Source organism: Talpa europaea (genome assembly GCF_964194135.1).
Source record: "Talpa europaea genome assembly, chromosome: X".
NCBI classification, from domain to species: Eukaryota; Metazoa; Chordata; class Mammalia; order Eulipotyphla; family Talpidae; genus Talpa; species Talpa europaea.
Genome location: NC_140081.1, coordinates 69,595,384 through 69,622,026, shown reverse-complemented (window position 1 = coordinate 69,622,026; position 26,643 = coordinate 69,595,384). Strand labels below are relative to the sequence as shown.

At 41.6% G+C, this 26,643-nt stretch overlaps 1 protein-coding gene across 2 annotated transcripts in view; it reads left to right on the top strand.

Moving 5' to 3' along the window:
• Positions 1–205: 205 nt before the first annotated feature.
• DCX (doublecortin) overlaps positions 206–26,643 on the top strand; it is a gene marked incomplete at both ends in the record, with an annotated part of 110,817 nt that continues 84,379 nt past the window's right edge. The window contains 3 exons of one of the 2 annotated variants that reach the window (XM_084258782.1): positions 206–381; positions 726–1,111; positions 10,055–10,395. In XM_084258782.1, the coding sequence (XP_084114908.1) occupies positions 224–381; positions 726–1,111; positions 10,055–10,395 (885 nt within the window). Of the gene's footprint in view, positions 382–725; positions 1,112–10,054; positions 10,396–26,643 lie in introns of those variants that run through there. The other variant, XM_084258781.1, reaches the window with a different exon arrangement.

Here is a 26,643-nt window from a genome sequence, read left to right as displayed (position 1 = left end):
AATGTCGAATAGCTGCACCAGCTTTGTGGGGGAGAGGGTTTGATGAATAACACAAAGACACTGGCTATTCCCTGGAGGCTGTCCCTTTAAAGGAGAATCTTAGTTTATTCTGGGGGGGAGGGGATGCACATATTAGAGTAGGCAAGAGGGTTTGGAATAAAATGAAAACACTCCCCTTCCTAGTCATTTTACCGGGTTGCAAAGATTGCTTCCTAAACTGGAGATGCTAACCTTGGCTAGCTCCTTCTGTTCTCTTCAAGGGGAATTTTGTCAGGCTATGGATTCATTTACAACTGTTAGTCATGTGGGCATGTGTGAGGAAACAGATGCCAGTTTTAATGCATTTAGCCTGAAGTTACAATTTGATAAGAGTCACTGTCAGTAAGTCCCAGGATTTTCAGTTATTTCAAAATCCCTCCCTCTCCTCTGTTTGGAGCAGTGCCAAAAGTGCCTCCCTCCCTATCACTCACCCCCAACCCCCACAGCCACCAGCACCCCCTGCCCCTCCTTCCTCTCTATTAAGATCAATATTCCTGCAGGTCAGGGGGAGGCAGCAGATGGGTCACCGTCTTTTTTCAACCAGTTCTTTTCACGAGCAGCAGATTGCGGCTCTGGATCTGGCTAATATTTGAATTCCTTTCTCTTTTCTCTCTCTCTCCTCACCCGTTTTTCTTTGCCTCTTTCTTCACCCCCCCACCCCCACCCCTCCTTTTTCCAACACTCAGGTCTCTGAGGTTCCACCAAAATATGGAACTTGATTTTGGACATTTTGACGAAAGAGATAAGACATCCAGGAACATGCGAGGGTCGCGGATGAATGGGCTGCCGAGCCCCACTCACAGCGCCCATTGTAGCTTCTACCGAACAAGAACCTTGCAGGCCCTCAGCAATGAGAAGAAAGCCAAGAAGGTACGTTTCTACCGCAATGGGGACCGCTACTTCAAGGGGATTGTGTACGCTGTGTCCTCTGACCGTTTTCGCAGCTTCGATGCCTTGCTGGCTGACCTGACTCGATCTCTGTCTGACAACATCAACCTGCCTCAGGGAGTGCGGTACATTTACACCATTGATGGATCCAGGAAAATTGGAAGCATGGATGAACTGGAGGAAGGTAATTCAAGGAGTGGGTGGTGGCCCTTGGTGGGAGGTGGCATCATTGACCGTGGTCATATTTCTTGTGTTTCACTGAAAGCAATTAGGAAATATATTTGTCAGAACACCAGGATGATGCCCAGGTTTCTGATTTTACAGGCATCATCAGAGGCATTAGCCATTATCTTTTCAGGTCTTCAGTCTCTGCTGGGGCTGAAGTGTGGATGGTGGGAATAATGCATTGTGCTTATCTGTCAGGGTATACAAAGGAGAATCATTTAATCTAGATCTCATTTGTAATTAACTCCAAGTAGCACTATTGAGATAGACCATGAAATTTTGAGGGGTATAAAATAAGGAAGGAAGTTTGGTTGGGTGACAAAGAGAAAATATTATACCCAAATTTCCTTTGAAATGCTGAGTCTGTTTGCAAATTATGCTTCATAGAATATGCACCCTAAAAGCAGGACTTCCTGGACATATTCACAAAGGATTATACTTTTAGGTAAGTGGTCACTGCTCAGCTGTTGCTTCTAAAAAGCCCACTTCAGGGTGTGTCCGTAGACTGAGGTCATGAACGAAATACCAAAGTATGCTGTAGGTATGTCTGGTATTTTAATAAGACCATTTCTATTAAAATAGGAACTGACTCACTACACCTAAGTCTCTTTAAATCCTCTCTAGATTTTGGTTTTGCAATTGAATTTTATGACTATCTTGCTGAACATCCCAGCAACCTGTGTACCCACCCAAAATAGGAGAAATCCTACCAAAACTTGCTCAGCCATAAAGGATTTTGAGAGTAATTTGGAAAGTAGATGTTGGGACACATTCTTAATATTTACTTCATCAGATGAATTAGATTGAAGATGTTTCCCTACTTCTCCTTTTAAATTGATATAACATAGGTGATCAGTTTAGCCTGACACAATGCTTTCAAGCACAGCATCAAGGAGTGATAAAAAAGAAAAGATTTCCCCCAAATCTCTCCCTTGCTCTCTGGCCCTCCCTACCCCTCATTCCATTCCCTGAGCAAAGGTGAGTTTAGAACAGGCAGATCTCTAGGGAAACCAAATTATGAAACAGCCAACAAGGAAGGAGAAACAGCACATTAAATGACTTAGTGTGGGAGTGCCCCGCCTCCACTATTCTGCTTCTAGGTTTCTTTCGTTCCTAGACAAAGGAACCTGATGACTTCCCTTGTGCGAGTCCTCCTTCTTGCTAGTAGCTGCTCTTTCCCAGGTCAGGTCAAGTGACCCGGGGCCAGTTAGTTATAAGAGCCAGTATCCATATGGCTACTGGATCTGGGTCTGAGGATTTAAGTCCGAGGTTTTTCTATATAGTTGACCTTGAGAAACAATGATGAGGTTGCTTTGATTATTTGATCATGGGCTGGATGGCCAGGCAGAGGTTAATCCTAGGATTTTCCTCAACATTGAAGGATTGGTCATCCTAGTACATATCTTAAAATAAAGGAAAGAGACAAACTTGAAAGCCTTGAAGCTCGGTTGAGGGAGCTGTCCAACAGGGTAATCGAAGGGTGTGTGTCTTTTGTCACTGTAAAATCCACATCTTAGTCAAATTTTGGAGGTTTCTCTGTAATTTTTACAAACAAAGCACCCTACATTATCCAATATGTCCTCATTTCCACTCTCTGTGATCTTCCAGACATCACAATAGATACTCGGGCAGTGTTATGAGCCAAGTGACATTGTGCTTAGAACAAAGATTAGAACATTCTTGTATCTGATCTGAGAGATTTCATGCACAGATTTGTCCCCCCCCCATCCATTTTTTTAATATGTCTTGCTCAAGGACGCCTTTGATATTGATTTTTCCTCCTGGATTTGTGTGTGTGTGTGTGTGTATGTGTGTGTGTGTTGGGTATGTGTTGTGATCACCTTAGTTCAATATAGGTAATAAATGTAATTTCAAAGACTGCAGCTTTCTTTCTCTTGAGTTCTTTTGAGTCCTGCTAGATTGGACTCCTCTCACCTACCACTCCTTGGTGCAACTGTAGGACTTCCTGGGAATTTCATGCACTGTGAAGAGTGCGAATTGCACTCAGTTGCATTTATTCACACTCATCTACCACCACAAGCTGCAGTGCGCCTCAGTGCCTTCCAGTCTTAAGTGCTGGCCATTCAGTCAAGGAAAATCTTGGGTATCTCTGTGATAGTGCTGAGGAAGTGACCAGTTTCCCCACCAACGCAAATTCATGTGTGAAAGGGCACGGGGATGAAGAGGATTTGAAAAAAAAAAGATTCTTTTCTCTCCTATTTTGTCCTTTGGAACTACTCCTCTAGGAATGGAGGACAGAAGTCTCTTACTTTGTTCACCGGTGGGAGAAGGTAAATGTGAAAGATTTTTTAAAAAAAATCTTACACATTGCTTCCTGAGAGACTTCAAGGTGAAAAAAGTCTGGAAAGATCCCTGGGTGAAGATTCAGCGGTTGGTTTCTAATCTTTGAAGCAGGGGATTATAATAGGTAAAGAAATCTGGTAGAGGTTTGATTCAAATTCGAGATCTGCCACCTGCTGGCTTGTGTGACCTTGGGAAGACCATTTAGATTTCCTGAGCCTCAGTTTTTCATCTGTAAAGTGGGAATTTCGGCTTTGAGGATTAAATAAAACAATGGTTATGAAGTATTTAATGTTCTGTCTGGCACACAGTAGCATTCAACAGAGGGTAGCTTTTAATGTTTGAGTCATTCTAGTTAATAGATGGTTGGCTGCATGACCACAGTTTGGTCCTTGTCATCTCTGTGACTAATGTTACCTCTTTTTTTTCCCTCTCTTTTTAAAATATAACTTTATTAAGGTATAATTTTATACTATAAAGTACACCCATTTTAGTGTATAATTCAATGATTTTTATATTTGCCAAAAGGTACAGCCATCACCATAACCTACTTTTAGACCATTTTTATCACCCCCAAAAAGAAACCCTGTAACATTTAGCTGTTACTGGCCTTTTCCCTGGTTTTCTCTCCACATGTAGTTACGATTAATTTATTATATGTCGTTACAGATTTTCCTACCCTGGACATTTCATGTAAACTGAATCATATACTATGTGGTCGTTTGTGACTGTTTTGTTTTGTTTTTTTTTTTACTTAAGATGATGTTTTCAAGGCTCATCCATGTTGTAGCATGAATCAGTGTTTCATTCCATTTAATGGCTGAATAGTAATCCATTGTATGTATACATCGCATTTTGTGTATCTGTTGTACTGTTCTTATCAGTAAAATGAGACTGGTGACATCTTCATTCATCATCTATTAGTGTGGTTATGAGGATAAATTATACAATAGTTATGGAAACACATGGACAAGGTAAAAACTGCAACTACAAAGCAGAGGGGATCTTGATGATCCTCCTCAGCTAACTACAGTGGTGGGAGTTCCTAGGAATGCAGAAATCCTTGTTTGCTTTGCGGCTTTTAAAGGAATAATGGAATATAGCACATATCATGTTTCAAATGGCCATCTTGTTAAATATTTAACCTAAAAATTAAATGAAATAAAAAGCAATTGACTAATAATCAGTCTGGCCCCATGGCACCCTTTTGTCTAATATTTCTAGTCTACCGTTCACTGCTAGATGCTGAAATTAGCAAGGAGAGCTTTTTGAACCAAACTCAGGTTATTGTTTCCCATGGTTGGTTGGATTCACCAGTGGTCTCAGCAAAACCATATGGGACGCGGCCATATATATTTTGGCTGTATTCCCATTGGGTCAATGAATGAAACTCACCAATTACAATTCCTTTTGTCTTGTTTAGTCTTTCATTGTAGAATTGTTCTCCTTCCCCTCACATCCTGTCCCATTCCTTCCCACTTCCTTGATTGTAAGCAAGATCGACCCTAGGGATACCATTTTGAGCATTAGCACTGCAAATCATGTATTCACAATTGAGACAGTCTTTTGGAAAAGGAGCTCTATGGTGACACTAGTGATGATTCAGTTTCTTTGCCATAGCTCATTTGTTCCAATGCGATGAAACCATCTCCTCACTGATTTATTCTCTAAACACTAAAACAAACATATTGCCAAGAGAAGGATTTCAAAATACCTGGAAGAGGTGCATCCTAAATAGGCTTGATAATGCAATGAAGTACCATTTCGTATTTTCCTTCTTGAGTAAGAAAGCCCTAGAAAACAGAAGAAAGCCCAAGCAGAAGTGCTTTTGCATTGAGAACATATAAATATGTTTAATGGTTTTGAAAATGGAAGCCTCCTCAAAGTGAAGGGAAGTAGACATTAGATCATCTTGAGCTCATGGCTTGTTCCCTTCCTGCCCTTTCAACAGTACTTCCATGACTTCATTTCCTTACCCCTCACCCTGAAGCAGCTTGTCAATTCCAGCAAATTGTCACCTTGCTTGGCTCTCTGAAGCCAGTTTTCCTTCTAGGTTCCCAACGGGTGGAAATGGCCCCTGGAAATTGTGGCAGGATGGTAACCCAGCTGTGTAAAGGTGCAACCCAGCTCACTGAGGTCCATGTGCCAGGCAGCTGGACATGCAGGAAGCATGAGCTCTAGCAACAGATATTGTACATGTTTGCAATATTAGAACAAGGATGCCTTGGTCTAGGGAAGCAGCATACTTGATGGCTTTCCAGTACTAGAAGAATTGTCAATGCCAGACCCTCTACCTTTTTTTTTTTTTTAAAGATTTATTCTATTTATTTATTTATTTTTTAAATAATAAATTTTATTTTTATATTCCCCATACAATTGCAACCCCCCCATTCTGACCCCAATACCTCCCCTCCCGCCCCCCACCCCCCAAAAAGTGTCTCTGGTTCATAGTTTTTTGTTGATTTTGATTTTCATTTTCTTGTAGTTACCCCCTACCTTTTTAACATTGAATCCGTAACAGCTTTGTCTCCTAAAGCCTGTTTGGGATGGAAAGGAAAATTCCTTCATATAGATCTTTAGGACTGAAAGGGACTCAGATGGCACTAGTGCAATACCTTCATTTCATAGGTGGAAAATCTGAGTCTCAGAGATGAAGTAATTTGCTTGAGGTCACACTTTTCATAAATGCCTGGTTGGGATTTGAACCCAGGTTTTCTGGCTCTTAAGAGTTGCTGCTTGTCACCACCATAAATATCCTGCCCCCTGGCGGGAGATGCTAGTAATGAGGGAGACAATGCATATGTGGCAGTAGGAAATATATGAGAAACCTCTGTGCCTCTCCCTTAATTTTGCGGGGAACTTAAAACTGTTCTAAAAAAATGAAGTTCCTAAAAAAAAAAAAAATCTTGCCCTCAGTGTGCATCGGCAGTGGCATCAGTGACTTTGCTGGGTGTTAGCCATTGAGCTCTTACAATTGGCATTTGTATAAATGGAGCCTCCTCTCAACAACCAAAAGGAAATCTTTTTTTTTTTTAAGATTTATTTATTTATGCATACAAGAGCTGGGGTACAGGCCAGAGGTATAGGGGGTAAGAGGATTCACCAGAGACAGAGTGGGGAGCAGAACAGGTAGATTGATTAAAATACACTGCTGAGGGGACCAGCCAGGAGACAGGAGAGGTCTGCTGCGCCATGTGGGTTAGCTCCCTGGCCAGCTGGGGATCTAACTCATGCTGTGCTGCATTGGCTGCAGATAACTTCACAAATTAACCCCCTGTGCCACCAGGGAGGCCACCCAACAGGAAATCTTACTATCTTTGAGGCATGGGACCCAGGCAGTGCTCATATTATATAATAATTATAACTCCATTCCAAGATGGCTGCCCTTGTTTTTTCTCTTTTTTCTTCGGCATTTACTCTTTCTCTTTTGCATTTCCTTTCTCTAAGTCCTTGCTCCTTCTACTCCCTCTTTGTTCTTTTCTTCTTGCTCTCTCTCTCTATTCCTTCTGATGAAAGTTTTTATAATAACAATAGCTGGCATTTATCAAGTGCTTACTGTGTACCAGGCCCTGGGCTTAGCACTTGGCCTCATAATTTGGCCATTATAAGATGCAACGTTGATTTGTGCGTCCAACAATCCTAAGAGGTAAGTATTGTTATTATCATTTCCACTTTGCAGACAAGCAACTGAAGCAAAGGGAAATTAGGTAATTTGTCCAAGGGCACACAACTGGTAAGTATCGGGGGCCCCATTCTGAATGACATCACATCAGCTGCTCTTTTTCCACTGTTTTATTTGAGGCCAAATTTAGAGAGTGAAGAGACTAAAATGAACTTTCGGAAGGTACTCAACATAGATTTGGCTGAGGGCTGGGTCCTCTGGAAAGTTTTCTTGGGTGCCACCTGATACTATAGCTGTCTGCCATCACGTTCATTTCCATCTGAGGATGGTTAATCATACTCATAGTTCAGAGGCTTAAGAGGTTTAAAAGATGGGAGCAAAAAAAGTCCAGAGTCCCAATAGGGTTGCACAGCTGACTCTCTAGAGGAGACTGGATGAGTGAAATCATGAATATATAGCCTCACATTTCCACACCAGTTGTCTGACAATTTCAGAGTACATGACAAGCTATGGAAAACATCTGACTCAAAGGCAGTGACCTCTTGGAAGGTGGCTGTGAATCTGGTGGAGTATTAAGGTAAAAGGCCATTTCTAGGGTGTGGGGAACATTAGTTGTAAATATATGGGAGAACTGACATGGACCCTTCATCCTTTTAAATCACAAATGAAAGACCCAAGCCTCTAATCACTTGGGTTGGATTGGCCAAAAAGAGAGCCAGAGAAATTACGCCTTCTTTTGGCTGCAGTCTCTGACAGTCCCATCCAGGTATCTTATGCTCACCAAATGGGGGGAGGGTACCTCTGCTGACCTACAAACCATCCCTTGGTCCTTCTGTCAAGACAGAACACTGGCAGCTTCTGAAACTCGGCAGGTTTGGAAGCCACTTCACATACATTGGAAGCCAGTGAATCTCCCCCTCCACACGCATGCACACACGCATGCATGCACGCACACTGTCCTCAAAGGTGCTCTGGAGAATCTGACTGAAACTTCTCTTGGCACTAACTGAAAAATTTATTAATTAACTTGACTTAAAGGATTTGGTGCTACAGTAAAGCAATCAATATTTGCAAAGGGAGTCAATTATCAGCCCAGTGTTTCTGAATGTCTCTGTGCGGTTCTCCTGCTGAGACCGAATGAAGAAGAGCCATCAGATTATAATTATGTTTAATGCTTTCTTTGCACTGGCCTGGGTTTATTTATTTATTTATTTAGAGTTATTACTGATGAGTTAAGCCTGATTTCATCATACTGATTTTCTGCAGCTCGACCTCTGGATGAACTTCTATATACCTTGAGGCTAATGTGTTTTACTCAACAAATTCAACTTTTTCCAAGACTCTCCTCCCCAGGCTGAGTCTACCTCTCTTTCTTCCTCTTTTCTCCAGCTTCCAGTCTCAGGTGTCTAATCCCCTCCCCTTGCCTCTGGCTCCTTGGTTTCTTCCACTGTATTAGTCATTTCCTCTAGCCCAGGGTAAATGAGAAAATTGCACTAGATCCCTCCAATCCATAAATCAGACTGTATAATGTATTCACACATCTCCATCTCATCACTTGTGACTACCAAGGGTGAGCACTGATAAAGAAAGCCCGAACATGCAGATGTAGTGTGCAGAATTCAGGGAGGTGGAAAGATGAGAGAGTGGGTGGTGGAAGCAGTGAAGAATATTTCCCAAGTAAGAGCTGGACTTGCAAACACAAGGAATGGTGTGTGTGTGTGTGTGTGTGTGTGTGCGTGTTAAATGTGTATATCCATACCTAAAAGTTTGTAACTATAAATACATACAATTGTCTGAAAAAAAAAAACTTGTACACACACACACTCCACATCTCAATATTTCACTGCATAGATATACACTCTGTGCAAAGGACAATCTGGCATATTGGCAAGTATGTACCGTATGTGCAATATGCACAGTCCCTTGTGTCTCTTTAACTTGAAATGAAAATGTATTAATTTTAAAGTTGTCCTTGGTTCATAATATAATAATAGAATGGAGCTAGAGACAGGTCAGAGACATTAAGAAACAGGCTTGTTAAAAACGCTCCAGTAATGCCCTTCCATATTAAAAAACATCCTTGAGGCTAACAAACATTAAAATTCCAATAAAACCATATAAAGTTTGAGGACCGCCCTTGTCCTACTTCTTAGATTCTACTTAGAACCCTTGGGATTTTCAACTAGATATGCCATTATAATGAAGAATGTGTTGCCGATCATTTGCTCTTGAATTTGAATGAAGTTGTTAGAGACCCTAGTTAGGAATAGACCTAAAGCTGGCTATTACCACCATTTTGCCAAAAGTGCTACTCCAAGGTCAGCATTTATTAGTTTATTTATTTATTTATTTAAAAAATATTTATTTATTTATTTATACAAGCACTGGTACAGTCAGAAGCGCGGGAGGGTGAGAGAATTCACCAGAACCAGAGCCAGAGCGGGGAGCAGAGCAGGCAGAAGGGCCGAAGTACACTGCTGAGGGGAGCAGCGGACGGCAGGAGAGGTCTGCGCGCCATGTGGGACCCTCCTCCGGTGGCCGGGGAGCAGCCGGGGGTCGAACCGGTGCTGCAGAGGCTGCGGGCAGCTTCGCAACCCAGCGCTCAATGGCTGTGCCATCAGGGAGGCCCTGTTTATTTATTTTTTTTAAAGATTTATGTATTTATTTATACAAGCACTGGGTACAGGCCAGAGTTGCGGGAGGGTGAGAAAATTCACCAGAGCCAGAGCAGGGAGCAGGGAGCAGAACAGGCAGACTGACGAAACACACTGCTGAGGGGAGCAGCGGGCGGCAGGAGAGGTCTGCGCGCCATGTGGGACCCTCGCCCAGAGGCTGGGATCGAACCGGCGCTGCAGAGGCTGCGAGCAGCTTCGAAGCCCACCACTCAACCGCTGGGCCATCAGGGGAGGCCCTATTAGTTTGTTTAGAATAGCCAATATATCTGCTATTAAACTAATCACCTCTTATTTCTTCCCTTAGGGGAGAGCTATGTTTGTTCCTCAGATAACTTCTTTAAAAAGGTGGAGTACACCAAGAATGTCAATCCCAACTGGTCTGTCAATGTGAAGACATCTGCCAATATGAAAGCTCCCCAGTCCCTGGCTAGCAGCAACAGCGCTCAGGCCAGGGAGAACAAGGACTTTGTGCGCCCCAAGCTGGTGACCATCATCCGCAGTGGGGTGAAGCCTCGGAAGGCTGTGCGTGTGCTCCTGAACAAGAAGACGGCCCACTCTTTTGAGCAAGTCCTCACTGATATCACTGAAGCCATCAAACTAGAGACCGGGGTTGTCAAAAAACTCTATACGCTGGATGGAAAACAGGTAGGTAACTTTTCCTTCCAATGTACTGTTCTCATGGGTTCTCAGCCCTGGCATGACCTCTTAATACCACAGGCATCATTTCTGGTTGCAGGATTCTTCTTTCACCTTCCATCCTCCCTACATGATATTACATGTCCCATTTCAGTGGACAAGACAATGGGCCGAGAATTGGAGGCTTTGAACGTCAATTTGCTTAAGTATAATGGTCACTTAGCCTCAGGTTCCTTTTCTGCTAAGAAAAGATGTGCTAGAGCCTAGGTCCTACATATTTTTATGAATATGAATTTGGCCACTATATGATGCGACCTTGATTGTTCAATGCATCTTACTGGAAATGGGATTTGCCCATCATTTCATCTTAAATACCTTCATGTTTGTATTCAGCATTCATTCTGGTGAGAAGAGGTTGAAGGGACCCTCATATTCTATGAAATGAGTCAGATGTGGGGCAAGAACTGAAGTCTCTGGTCCGTGGTCTTTGCCTCATACTAGACCATGTTTTCTCTCTCTCCCTTTTCGATGTGACATAGCTGTCTTAATTTGGTTCCTCTGATGGTTTGTGTGAGAAAGGGACTATTTCAGGATCCTAAAATTAGCCCAAGAAAGATGCCATCTGTTCTCCTCCAAATCAGGTTTTTAATGTCATTGGTTATGCTACTAAAGTGCCACCTATATTAATATCTGGGAAAGAATGCAGCCAGCCATCTCCATCAGACAGATGCACCATTCTCTCGAGTATAGGGGGCTGTAAATATATGACAAAAAAAAAAAATGTTCCAAGGTTATGGGAACAGTGACGGGTTCTGTTGGCTCTGAAGAGAATCTTGGTCTCTCATAAGAGAAGACAAGTGTGCATTATTATCAGTCGATATTTTTTACCTCTTAAAGTACCTTTGATGTTTGAGCAAATACATAGATTCTTAAAAAAAGATTCACTATATATCATAATGACTAATGAGTGCTCAAATGAAGAACTGTGTCTCCTTCCATAATTTCTGAGACCATATGTGCCATAAGATTTTCAATTTCTGAGAAAATGCAAACTCATATACTTGGCAATTTTGATAAATGTGTGCTTACAATCCATTCCCCATCCTCTTGTAGTCTGTGAGAAACATGGAGACAGTGGTTGTATGTGATTTGTGCCTGGTGTATTAAAGCAAAGAATTTACCTGAAATGTTGGGGAAATTGCCAGCTCCTAAGCATTTCTGCAAAATATATCTCCTTTTTGAAGACTAAGTATATAATAAATAGGAGTTTCCTTGGAGTAGGTTTCATTGCTGTAAACCTCATCATCAGAGAAATAAGACTTAGGAATTTTAGGATCATTGCATCTTAGAGTTGAGGGTGAACTAAAAACCATGCCATTTAATCTCCCACCCAAGACAAGACCATCCTCTACAGCCATTTCATAAGAGAGCTGCTTCCATTGTTCGATGGTTGTGAGTCTTAGAAAGATTTTCCTTGTATTGGATGTAAGTCTGCTTCTTAGACCTGAAGTTTCCTGCAGTGTTATAAGGTGGATATAAATCAAGGCCATAACACTGGGTTTCAGAAGACCTAGTTTCTAGCATTGACATTGCCACTTATTTTGTGACCTTGGGCTAATTGCTTAACTACTCTGAACCTCCCACTACTCTGTACAAGCGTGTTAAAGAGGCATATCCTACCCATGCTGACAGGGTTCTCATGAAAATCAAATGAAATCATGACAATGAAAGCACTCTGTAAATGAAAACACATGACCTAGATATGTATACATACAAATCATCATTAAATAACATGTATAAGTTGCCAGATAATTTACATAGATATTAGTAAATGTCCTTTCCCCTACTTTACCTCCATCATTCTTAGCACGAATTTCATGCAGATACACCATAACTTGGCATTCTGTGATTTCTCCTAATAATAAATAAAGGGACACCTACACCTCCTAGGTGTGCAAGTTCCGGTCCGGTGAGGGTCAGGTTGTTATTCTACAGCAAGTTCTCTCCAACTCTTTTAAGCATTGGTTCCCATTTCTTTGGCGCATGCAGGATGAGATGCCAGTGTATGCTATGGCATGAAATGCCAGGGATATAGAAGCATCAGGGAATAGTGCTCAAGGCAGCAGGGTAATGCCTTCTCAGGCATCTCTACCTCCAAATATACTGCTCCGTCTCTTTAAAATCTCTCCCTCTGCTTACTCTGACCCTCTGGGATTATCTTTTAAAAGTCTGGTCAAATGTCCAGTTATCTTCAAAACCTGTCTGTCTCCACCAAGTTAAAGTAATCTTAACATTTGTTTTGTTGTGAATATTCAGCTCCCAGTACATCATGGATGCTTTCGAAATGTTCGTCAATTGAATGAACTGACATAAGGATATTCTCACATTGCCCAGTAAATTGTTCTGAGAAACTCTTTGCTTTCAATGTCCCAGACACGATCCTTAGGTGTCTCAGAAGAGATAGGGGCTTCCAGATTCATGTACATTCAGCCAGGCACCTCCTCCCCATTACTTGGAAGTCATTAAGGGGAGATTTGTAAAGCAATATTTCCCAAAATCTATTCTAAGAAATAACCCTGTTTCACTGATCCCAAAAGCTTTTCATATGAGACTTCTGTGATCAAATAAAGTTGTGAAATGCTGCAAATAATATGCCTTTCTTAGAGAGTCATGGTGCCTATTGGCACATTATATGTTGAAGATGTCCCACAGAAAGGAAACCCATTTAACTTAGACCCAGGATTCCCCTAACTTATTTAACCACAAATAATTTTATAAATTATATGTATATATAAAGATATAGATGACTGTGGATTATGCATTCATATACGTATATATATATAATAGACTACTATATGTATATAGTCCAGTGCTACAGATTATTATAATCCATAGACATGTATGTATAATCTGCAAGGCATACTAGAAAATGCTGTTTCCAGAAGATGCTGAATGATTAGGCTCTAACTACACTAACCTCAATAGTAAGATTGGTATGCACGAGTAATCCACCAATCAAACATTGTTATGTGGTTACAGCAAGTATATTAAATAACAAAATTGGGGGCTGCATGGATAAAACTACTAATTACAAACTAGGTACTGAGCATGCTGAAAGTTGGTGCCAAACTCAAAATTTTGGAGCCCAGCCCATTTCCCAATTTTAGTGATGACAGCTCTAATGTTAACACCTGCCAGTCACTTTGATTACTGGTGGGGATTCTACTACTTGGGAATATGATTTTCCTCTGTGCAGGCAGGCTGAACGCACATGTATGATAATGGTTTGACTTGTTTGGATGTGACTCCATGCCTGTGTTTGGCTAAATGTGGTGCTAAGTTGGAAAGGAAAAAGTACGGTCAAGGCTATTTGTTATGGAACATTTTAATCATGAAATCAAGGCCATCACTTGGTTTCGGTCTCACTTTAACTGGATCCCAAGTAAACCAAATCAAGTGGTTTTTCTCCCGCCTTGTTTGAATAATGATCTGTTAGAATAGCTCAGTTGATTATCACCGATTTATAGTTTCTTCTGTTTTTGTGTTGTATACCATTTGGCTGATTGGCTTATGCTGATTGACTAGCAATCTGCAGACATGGCTCATATCTATTTTTCTTTATTACACTTGGATATGCTTTTGAAGGCCTTGATCCTTTAAGGGCTTGTGTTTGCCACAATAGTAGACCAGATTCCTAATCGCTTGCTCTTTGTTGTCTGTGTAGTCAGGGAAACTAAACATCACTAATAGGAAGTGGTTCCAATTTATTCCTCACCTCAATAAGAAACAGTTCATGGAGTAAAAAGCCATTTGTAGGCCCCTGGCTACTCCCATGGGCCATATTTTTAGGAGGTAAAGGAAAGCATGATGATACACATTATTTCACTCTCAGGTGAAGTTGTTTTTTTATTCCTTGGCAGCTGGAGTGGGTGCGGTGTGTTGACAAAATTATCCAGCCATTAATTTCCATATTCAAGTCACACACTGATCTTTATGCATAAGGATCTTGGATGCATAAATACTTAAATACTGGAATCCAGATTTCTGGTTCACTTGAAAGTAGTAGTTTTAAAGACACATGATCTAGCCTTAACTTAATTTCTATAAAACACAAAGCCTGGTGCTTCTGATTGAGATGCAGAGCTTTAATAATAGACGTCTTGCTTTTTGGCATGTTACATAAAGTACAGCTGGTCCTCACACCATCCATTTTCATGCTACACTTACTGGCATCTCTAGTCTCAATTTTGTCCACGTCCAGGATCTCTGCAATCAAAGATTCACTATTCCTTCAAGGTACAGGTCTACGGGATAAGTATTGCGTTTAGTATTGGTGTAAGCTTTGCTAGGCCAACTTTCCATTTAATCTATTTCACGTTTCTGTCTGTATCTTTCTAATACCAACTACTTGTACCAGGAATTTTAGGCCTCAGAATAACAGAGAAGATATTTTAGATGATTCCAAGATTAACAGTAGTCCTGGAAGCCAGAACAGGAATTTTAAGAAATGTTTTGAACTGTAAGATGGTGGGATAGGAAAACAAGAGCATTGAATGACTGCTTAGTATTCTAGGAAAGAGATGCCCCTTCCATCTTGCTATACCAAGTAACTGGGCACTGCAAGCACAAGGGCAAGAGCAGGAAAACACAGGAACACAGGTTAGATTTAATCTCATAAAGGTTGAGTGCATTTTCCAAGGTGGGTGTGTCTTTCTTTTGCCTCTGTAACTTCTTTTTCTCATCCCTTTGGCCTCGGCCCCCTCTAGTCACATCTGGTCTTACTTATACTCTCTGGCTTCCAGATCCCCCAGAGACAAACCCTTTCTCCTCCTAGTGTTATGACCCTGTCAGTCAATTTTGGTGCTCAGTAGAAGAGGCCACGTGGCCATAAATTGTGCCCCTAGAGGGAGGTCATTTATCATTGACCTTCACTTGAGAAAATCAAGGCTGGAAAGATAATGTTTGTATTGCCAAAATTCTCTTTCACCTCCCAACCTTCCGCAGACTTGATTCCTGGCAATAAGCTTTGAGGGGATTGACTTGAGCATGAAATGGAAAGAACAAAGATGGGAAGCCTGGCTGGACTCTGTGAAAGGAAAAAGTTTGCCACGTACCTTGCCATGTGGAGTGCACACTTCAAGATATCTGCCCCTCACTGTGGTAGATGTTGCACTTTAAAAGACGACTTGTGATGGAGGTGGCTAAATATCAAATATACTGTCCTGGAAAGAAAAAAAAAAAAACAAATGTAGCCTGGTGATTGGTTATTTCTTCAGACATTTGTCCTTCTAGAGCTGAGTATTGATAGAGGTAGGGCCTGACCATTTCAATCAAAAGCTGTGATTTTGAATTCCAGCCTCACATACTGACTAGCCTTTCAATAGCTAATATTTACTATATGTAAAGAGCCCTAGACTGGAATTTAGAGACCCAAGTTCTAGTATTCACTCCGTTCTCCACTGCCATTTGATGTGAAGCCAATGACATCTCTTTTGCATGCTTTAGTTAAGTGCATGACCTCTAAGACTACTTCAAGCTTTTTTTTTAAAGATTCATTTATTTATGCATACAAGAATGGGGGTACAGGCCAGAGATGCAGGGGGTGAGAGGATTCACCAGAGTCAGAGTGGGGAACAGAACAGGCAGACTGACCGAAACACACTGCTGAGAGGAGCAGCAGGCGAGTCAGGAGAGGTCTGCTGTGCCATGTGGGTCGCCCTCTGGCCAGGGATTGAACTTGAGCTGCAGTGGCTGCAGTAAGCTTCATAGGTTACGTCTTAACCCCCTGCACCACCAGGAAGGCCCAAGACTACTTCTAGCTTTATGACAATAGAGTATTCATCTCACAGTGTTGGTTTTGTGTAAATACTTTTTCACCAAGTCATTGCTCTTCTCATGCCCTCTACTCTCTATGCTCCTGGGATCTCCAATATGATGCTGTGCTCAATTTGGGGAATACGTTATTTTCTGGGATAGGCTCTAAATGGTATTTGCACCAGTTTTATATTTAGATCTTTCTTTGCCACCCGTGATGACATGACCAATGAATATTTTCAAACTTGTAATTTTGATTTGACCTCCTTTTCTTTCCAATGTGATGATATGAAGAGTAGGGGGTGGAGGAATCACAAAGCAAAGCAAGATAAAAGCCAGTCTGCTAAAATTGTGACAGGCATTTGACAGTGCCATTATTAAGGCGTCTCCACAACAGTGGTGCTATTTTTGGTTCTGGGAAGGATCGTTGCCAATAGTAGCTAGTATTAGAGCGAAATGCATTGGTATTGAGTAAGCTGAAAAGGATTATCATGTGGGAATTGGTCTAGGGATGTAGATTCCTCCATTACCAACCATTGAAGTAACTAACCCCATGTCATTAGTTCTTCATCTTTTTCTTTGGCATTCTCTCAAAGTGACAGAAACACTTTACCTCCAAATACAGTTGTTGTTGTTTTTTTTTTAAGATTTATTTATTTATTTATACAAGCACTGGGTACAGTCAGAAGCATGGGAGGGTGAGGATTCACCAGAGACAGAGCGGGGAACAGAATAGGCAGACTGACAAAGTACACTGCTGAGGGGAGCAGTGGGTGGCAGGAGAGGTCTGCATGCCATGTGGGACCCTCGCCCAGTGGTTGGGGATCGAACCGGTGCTGCAGAGGCTGCAGGCAGCTTCACAACCCAGCGCTCAACCGCTGTGCCACCGGGGAGGCCCCAAATTCAGTTTTTAATATAAATTTATTGAGATATAATCCCCATACCATATAATTCACCCATTTTAAGTGTAAATTTCAATGCCTTTTTGCATATACAAAAGGTTGTGCATCCATCAGCACCATTGATTTTAAAGCATTTCCATCACCACACAAAGAAACTCTATATCCTTTTAGATGTTATGCTCCAATTCCCCAATCACTGTCTTCAGATAATCACTTATCTACTCTTTGTCTCTACAGATTTGCCCATCCCAAACATTTAGTATAAATGGAGCCATTCAATATGGCTGGCTTATTTTCTTAGCATAATGTTCAAGGTTCAAAGTTCATCATATTGTAGCATGTTAGTATTGTACTTCATGACTTTTTATGACGAATATTCTAGTGTATGGATGTACCACATTTTATTATCCATTAATTGGTTAATGGATATTTAGGTTATTTCCAATTTTTTGCTATTATGAATAATGCTGATATGAACATTCATGTACAGATTTTTATGTAATCATATGACATTGTTTATCTTGGGTAAATACCTAAATACTACAAATACCTGGGTTTTATAGTATTTGTATGTTTAAAATATTAAGAAACTGACAAACTGTTTTCTAAAGTGACAACGCCATTTCACATTCCTACCAGCAATGTATGAAGGTTCCAGTTTGGCTACATATTTACCAACATTTGTTGTTGCTTATCTTTTTATTAGAGTCATCTTAGTGGGTATGAAGTGGCATCTCACAGTTTTGACTTGCATTTCCGCACTGACTGATGATATGGAACATATTTTTGCATATTTACTAGACATTTGTATATCATTTTTGGAAAATTATCTTTTAAATCTTTGCCCATTTTAAAAATTGTGTGTTTTCTTATTGAGTTATAAAAGTTCTTTATATATTCTGGATGTAAGTTATTTGTCACATATTTGATTTTCAAATATTTTCCCCTAGCATGTAGAATATGTTTCCATATATTTTAAGCCCACATTAGTTTTTTAAGAGCAAATGTTTTTATTTTGATTAAGTACAATTTATAAATTTTTCTTTTATGCATAATGTGTTTATAGCATATCTAAGAACTCTTTTTTTAAAGATTTATTTATTTATGCATACTAGAACTGGGGTACAGGCCAGAGGTACAGGGGGTGAGAGGACTCACTAGAGACAGAGTGGGGAACAGAACAGGCAGACTGACTGAAATACACTGCTGAGGGGAGCAGCGGGTGAGACAGGAGAGGTCTGCTGCACCATGTGGGTTGCTCTCTGGCCGGCTGGGGATCGAATTTGTGCTGCAGTGGCTGGCGATAGCCTGATAGCATTGTCTTTAACCCCTGCACCACCAGGGAGGCCCCGATATCTAAGAACTCTTTACCTAACCCAAGTTTCCCAAAATTTTCTCCCATGTTTTCTTCTAGAATTTTTAAAGTTTTACCTTGTATATTTAGGTATCTAATCCACTCTGAATTAATTTTTAGGTATGGTGTGCATTAAGGATCAAGGTTTTTGTGGGATACTTTTCTTTTTGGCAAATGGATATCCAATTTTTCTAGCAATATTTGTTGAAAAGCAAAACAGGGGGTTTAAAAGTTGGATTCAATCTGACACTTAGAAATAAAAGTGGCCCATTCCTTGTATACCCATGGAGTAATTTTGCATCAGTGGCTCATTCCTCATATCCAGGGGTGCCATCAGAAGTTAGTAGCAAGGGCCTCCCCTGGTGGTGCAGGCAGTTGAGTGCTGCGCTGTGAAGCTGTCCGCAGCCTCTGCAGCGCTGGTTAGATCTGGCCGGCGAGGGTCCCACATGGCAAGGCAGACCTCGCCTATCGCTCCCACTGCTCCCCTCAGCAATGTATTTCGTCAGTCTGCCTGTTCTGTTCCCTGCTCTGTGGAGAATCCTTTCACCCTCCCTCGCATCTGGCCTGTACCCCGGTTCTTGTATTAATAAATAAATAAATCTTAAAAAAAAAGTTAGTAGTTAAATGTTCGGAATGTTTCTAAAACTCCTAAAAACTGTGGGTGTGAACTAAAATAGCACAGAAACTTCTATATAGATGCTCTGGAACAGTAAGTAACTTACCTCTGTAGGCTGGCTAAGCCTCATTAAGTAGGAACAAAAACCAAGAGGGCTTGATAAGAGTTTAAAAGGGATTATTTTTTCTTGGCAGTACCCCGCCCCCTCCACCATGCTCTGAACTCTTGGTGTTCCCACTCAGACCGATCCATACTTGCCACAGACTCCACCCAAGTCAGCAAAGTTCCTTAATTTTAAAAAGGTACACCAATAGGGACTTTCAGAATTCTAATCCGTGGAGCTATCCTAGAGGTAGAATATTTTCATTCTTAATGCTGCCTACTCTACTCTCTCCAGGGCTTGTGATATTGGCTCCTGAGAAAAAAACTGCTTGGGTTTAGAGAGCCACCGCAGTTCTGTATCATTATACCAGTGATCTTCAAGCAGGGCAATTTTGCCCCTTAGAGTGGTTTACCAATATCCAGGGACGTTTTGGTCTGTCATGACTGGGGATGGGTTGCTACTAACATCCAGTTGGAAAGGACCAGGGATGCTGCTAAAACATCGTTCCCAGAACACCCTCACAACAAAGAACTATCTGATGCAAAATGTCTAAAGTGCTATGTTTGAGCAATTCTGTAATACAAGATAAAGTGCATGGCAAACATGGAAGAAGAGGAGCTGAGAGAAATTCAAGGGCAAGATTCAGGAACAACTTTGTAAACCATATTAAGGATCTTGGATTTTATGTGGTAGGCATAGAAGCCACTGAAGGGTTTTAGGTAGAGGAATAACATGGTAAGATTTGCAATTAGGGTAAGTCACTTTTTTGCTTTGGATTCAAAGAAGACAAAACCAGCAGGGAGACCAGTTAGGAAGCTGAGTGCTAGTAAAAGAAAGAGAATAATAGTAGGATCTAAATCCAGGCAGGGGTAGTGAATACAGAAAAGGAGAAAACAGGTGCAAGAAATATTTGGGAGGTAGGAACTGGAGCAATTAGTGACCTGTTTAATTTGGGACTATATTAATTCTCTATTGCTGTATAATAAATACTCCCAATGTAGCATCTTAAACCAACATGCATGTATTATCTTACACTGTTGTAGGTGAGTTAAACCAGGCTTTTCTGGATGCTCTGTATAGGGTCTCTCTAAATCTGAAGTCAAGGTGTCAGATGGGCTCAGCTCTTAGCTGGAGGCTTCTAGGATGAACCCGGATTTAGCTTCATTAATATTTTTGGCAGAACACAGTTGGTTGGCCCTCTAGGTTCAAAGTCCCTATTTCCTTGTTGATTGTCAAGTGGGAGCCATTTTCAGGTTCTGGAGGCTACCTACATCCTTCTCAAATGATTCTATCTTCAAGTCAATGTACATCAAATCCTTCTCATGCTGAGAATCTCTCTAACCCCCGCTTGGCCACTAGTGAGGGTAAACTGCCTGCTTTTAAAGGGCACGTGTGCTTAGATTGTTCCCACCTGCACAATCTCACCTTGATTAATTCAAAGTCAACTGATCATTAACCTTAATTATATCTGAAAAATCACCTTGCCTTGTAACATAGTTCAGTCATAGGAATGATAGATCACATTCACAGGCTCCCACCATGCTCGGGGAAGAGATTATACAGGGACAATGGTTGTTCTTAAAAGTTTACCTACCATAGTTGAGGGAGGGGAAGGATTCAGGTGAGGCATATGGGTATATGGGTAGATGGTAAGGCCATTTACTGAGGTAGAGAAATCCAGGACAAGAAGCAGAGTTTAGATATATTGAACTTGGTATTCTTGCTGTATCCAAGTGGCTCCAAAATGTAGTGATATATATGGATCTGGAACTAAGGAGAGTTCTGGGCTTGAGATACAAATTTGGGAGTAATCTGCAAAATGGTAGTTAAAATCAGGCAAGTAAATGAGCTCACGAAGTTGCATTTGAGAAACTGTTCCAGGAAAAGACATAGGGGATATTTGCATTAAAGGGACAGAGAGGAGGGGGAGCTCAGGAACTGTTGGAGAGAATCATGAAGAACTAAATAAAGATGTGTCCAGAAGGCTAAAAGAATAGTTTTGAGGAAGAAATGTGCAGCTATGTCAAATATGGCAGATGAGGTCAGTTTCAGATGAAGATTTAGGATATTAAGCCAGTCAAATCCAGGTGATTGAATAGTCATTACTGGGAACAAGAGACAAAATTCTCAGAGGGCAGAGGGCTGGCTCAGATCCTCAGATGCAACTAGGCAGATGGAGTCAGAACTGAGTCAGGAATGGAATTGGATGTTTCTTGGCAGCCCCCCATGCTCCAGATCTATCACAAGTTGCCTGTCCAGTGTTTCATTTTCCTAGTGATTTACTCTCTGCTAGATCTTGGGTCTTACATATTTGCTAAAATGCTCTTCCCACATAACTTATGGCATGTATACATTTTATTTATGAGACCCTCGCCGGTGGCCGGGGATCGAACTGGCGCTGCAGAGGCTGCGGGCAGCCTCGCAACCCAGCGCTCAACTGCTGTGCCACCAGGGGAGGCCCTGGCATGTGTACATTTTAATGCACAGATAATCCTCTCTCCAATTGTGCTCTCTCCTATTTTATAACTTCTAGCTACAGATAAAGCAGATCTTTTTGTGGATCTGATTTTCACAGAGATTTGATAGCTCACAGATTCAGTTGATAAATTTCACTCAACTCAATCCTCACCTATAATGTTAGCTCCTGTCAGCTTATAGCATATTTCCCAATTGTGTTAGATGTAATACTAATCCAATCAAATATTCTTTGGTCAAATATGTTTAACAACATCCCATAGTATATTTTCTTTTTGGAAAAAGACTCTAAGAAACCCTGTCAAAAAACATGCTTGATTTTGTTGAATCCAGTGTAACTTTAAAAAAACAACAACTGGAAAATGCAAATCAAAACTACAATGAGATGCCATCTTACAGCAGTGAGAATGGCACATATTAAAAAAACTAGCAACAACAAATGTTGGCGAGGATGTGGAGAAAAAGGAACTCTCCTGCACTGCTGGTGGGAGTGCAAACTGGTCCAACCACTATAGAAAGCTGTGTGGAGATTCCTAAACCTACTAAAGATAGAGATTCCATATGATCCAGCAATTCCACTACTAGGTATTTACCCAAAGGACACAGAAACATTTATTCCAAAGGGCACCTGCACCCCTATGTTTACAGCAGCATTATTTACAATAATGCTTTGGAAACAACCCAAATGCCCAAAAATAGATGACTGGATCAAGAAGATATGGTGCATATACACAATGGACTATTACTCAGCTATCAAAAAAGATAAACTCATGCAATTTGCAGCAACATGGATGGAGCTGGAAGGGATCATGCTCAGCAAAATAGGCCAGAAAGAAAAAGAAAAATACCGGATGGTCTCACTGATAGCAGCAATTTAGAAAACCTAAATAAGGGACCAGGAAAAAGACTAATTATAATAAAGAAGAAGTCAAAATCAACAAACAACTATAAACCAGAGACACACTACTGGGGGGGTGGCGGTGGAGGGATTAGAGTCAAAATAAGGGGGATGCAATTGCATGGGGAATATAAACAAAATGAAAATGCATACATTGCAAAAATGAAAAATGATGTAAGAATTATAGAAAATAAAATATATTAAACATAAAAAAATAAAACAACAACTATGACCATGTGGTAAAATGCACTTTGGGAATCACTGGCCTCTGCCTCAGGTATTTATCTGCATTTTAATTAAAGATTCTTGAAAATAAAAATAAAACCCTTTGAGGCCCAAAGGAATAATTAAATGGAAAGAACACAGACACCATTACATTTTGATTGGAGTGATAAACTGGGACAAGGGGATCTTTGTAAATAGTGACAGTCATTACAAAGGTCACACCTATTCACCATGGTCAGGGTAGGGCTTGAGAGCTTTTGGCTCTCATAGAGACTCTAGCCGGGAAAGGTGAAACTGATCAGAAGGGGACATTTTTCTAGAAGATGGCTCAAGAATCTCCCAACATTGTAAGAGATTAGGAGAATCCTTTTGGTCACTGGTCTGTAAAATTTGACATCTCTAACCACAGTGGTAAAGGGGCAGCAACATCAATTGCACCACCAGGTTTAGAACCTTCGCAGTAGATTTAGCCACATATAAACCAGCACTCCTTCTACCACTCCATGTTGCAGAGCCTCACTGGAGGAATCAGACACAGATTTAATAATTTGACTTAACTGCCCTAAGTAGTGCTTGCCATTTAAGTAGACAGCACACTTTCTATTGCACCAAGTTCATGCTTTTCCAGCTGGCAACAATTTGGCTGACCCTAGGAGTCTGAATGGCTTGCCCAGCATGATAATATCCATTAAAACAGATTTTGGGCCAGAAACCAGTACCTCCTGATGTCTCTTTGTGTCCACATATGCACGCCTGTGCCCCGGTTTCTTTTAAGTATTGGCTGTCTCATCTGATGAAGTCGTATATAAATATTTATATGTCAGGACATTTCTGGTCTTACTCACCAGAGACATTATACCCTTGATAAAAAGCTTCCCTCTGGCAGTCTTTGCCTCCACAGTTTATTTAATATGGCAGTTGATAGGTGAACTTCCTCTTGCTATTTGCTAAGAGGATGGAGTCTTGCCTTGGTTGGAGTTTCACGTGTTTGGCTTGTCGCCTGCTGGGAATTGATGTTTGTGCTTTCCCAGGGACTCCTCTGGTTACAAGAAGTGGAAGTTCTCTAGCAGACTATCCCTGTCTTTTAGATTTTGAATTTTCAGGAATATTGATCTACTTCTGGATGCATTATGACCTTTGAGGGCCCGAGACCCTTTTGCCTTTGTGGACCCCTTCCTCCACTAAAACATGGCAAGAGTTACCCCTGTGTTGGTAGGAAGAAGAATATATTAATGGTCTATACTTAAATGCTTTCTTCAAACTGAAAGTTTTTTTTTCTGGTTTTAGGAACTATTAAATCATTTTCATGGGCCTATTAAAGTATCATAGGCCCTTGCCATTGCGCCCACTCTACTGTACCTAGTGGATAATCAGCCCTGGTTATACTGGGCTGTCTATTTCCTGGGATGGTGTTATGAGCTCAAGTGGGCTAAGCAGTGGATATGAAAGCATGACTAAGGTTTTAGTCCAAGGGAGCAGTAGCTTCTCAGACCTGCCAATTAATAATTAAGAAGTAGCCAAGTAGGATCCTTTCTCTACTTTAGTTAAACATTTTTTAAAAAAGATTTATTTATACAAGAGCTGGGGTACAGGCCAGATGTGCCAGAGAGTGAGAGGATTCACTAGAGACAGAGCAGGGAAACAGAACGGGCAGACTGACGAGATACACTGCGGAGGGGAGCAGCGGGCGAGGCAGGAGAGGTCTGCTGCGCCATTCTCGCCGGCTGGCTGGGGTCAAACCCGTGCTGCAGAGGCTGCGGACAGCTTCATAGTGCGGCGCTCAACCCGCTGCGCCAACAGGGAGGTCCTAGGTCAACATTTTTGCTACTGTAAAAAGCACGATAAAGTACTATTGATAGCAGTTTCTCTGGCTTGGGTGGGCTCAAGGTGGAGAATAGAGACCTTGTCACTCAGGGTCTTCAAAGAGAGGCTTCTGGGATTGATGAATGGCTCTCATTTCCAGTCTGGAACTGCCCTGTCATTTGGCCTGCGGCCCTGCAGAAGGCAGCTGAGTGAAAGGGGTGTGGAAGTTGATTAGCGATCAGATGGATTACTATAGTTAATGCAGAGGAAACATATTTGGGACTGGTTTTAATTCAAGTCTATTTGTAATGATAGTTAATATACATACACTATCTCAACCCCAACCATAATCTTCCTGTCTGCAGTGGGGTTTTCAGCGTGCCTCTGGTGTTATGTTGGCTGCTGAAGAATTTGTTATAGGTTAATAAGCACCATGTGGAAGTTGGTGGTGGCAAGAATGAGGTGCGAACTGATGTAAAAAATAAGTGAGCAGCCCCCCTACCCCTCCGCCGGTGGTGCAGCGGGTTGAGCGCCTTGCAGTGAAGCTGTCTGCAGCCTCTGCACCACGGGTTCGATCCTGGTCTGCGAGCGAGAATCCCACATGGCGCTGCAGACTATTCCTGCCACGTCCGCTGCTCCCCTCAGCAGTATCTTCGGTCCGTCTGCCTGTTCTGCTCCCCGCTCTGTCTCTGGTGAATTCTCTCACCCTCCTGCGCCTCTGACTGTACCCCAGTTCTTGTATAAATAAAATCTTAAAAAAAAAATAAGTGAGCATTTAAAGGGATTACTTTATATAGCCACTTTCCTTTCAGATTTTCTTCTGATACTCCAGACTTCTGAGACTTCTCAGACTCCAGAGAGAATAGCTGTTACTGAGTGGGCTAAAAATTCCCAGCCTCCCCCACTTGGCTTAACAGTCCTGACTCTGGCTCAGTTTACTTTGTGGTATGGAGTTTGGCTACTCCACAGGGACCTTGCTGAGACCTCGAGGTCAGATGGTGCAATCTCTCTACTTCCTTTCTTGTAAAGCAAAAAAAAAAAAAAATCTGTTAAAATCAATATACTCCCCTCCCCTCCCCCCCAGCTGAATGTAGCTTTCAAGGATGACAGCATCTGTTCCATACTGCCCTTGCCCTTGTCAAGTCCTAAGCCTGAAGCAGAACAGAATGGCGTGGGGTGCCTCGGTGTGTGTATGTAATACATACAGCATAAATACAAAGATACGGACCCTGGAAATCTTCACACAAAAGGCAAGAGCTAGTGGGATACAAAGGAAATATAATCAGAGTGAAACAGAATTTCAAAGAATTAAGGGTGACCAGTTTGTAAACCTCCCCTTAGAATACAAATAATTTGATTTCCCACTACTCACAATACAGTAGAACAGCCTCAACAAACTATAGATTTAAAAAGTGAACTAAAATGTGCAACAGAGACCATGTGGCATCACAGAGTTCAATGTATTTATTATATGGGCCGGGTTAGCCTGGGTTCTTCTCAGAAACCAATATCCCCTCCTCTTCTCTCTCTCCCTACCCCCCTCTCTCCCCCCACTGTCCCTCCCCCTCTACTGTCCCTCCCCCTCTACTCTCCCTCTCTCCCCACCCTCTCTCCTGGCAAATCTGAAATACGCATGACTTGCTATAGACCCAGAGAAGAGCTGATGTTTCAGTCTGGAGTCTAAAGGCATGGCCCATTACAGAAATCATTAGCCAACCCCCACAATAGGGCAAGGAATAATGGGAAAGAGCCTTGCACAAGGAACTCCTGCTCTAACAAAGAGTTGGGTAGTATAAGGTAAACCACTGTCCCTCCCTGCGAGACAGTGTGTTATAGCAGGCCTATGGCGGGCCTGTAGGCACAAAGGACAGTGCCTGCTAGAGGGTAGGTCACCCTGGGTTCTTCACCCATGCAGACAGCTACAAGACCACTCCAGTTCAGGGGACAACAGTGAGGTTATTTATTTTTTTTTAAAGATTTATTTATACAAGAACTGGGGTACAGGCCAGATGCACGGGAGGGTGAGAAGATTCACCAGAGACAGAGTGGGGAACAGAACAGGCAGAC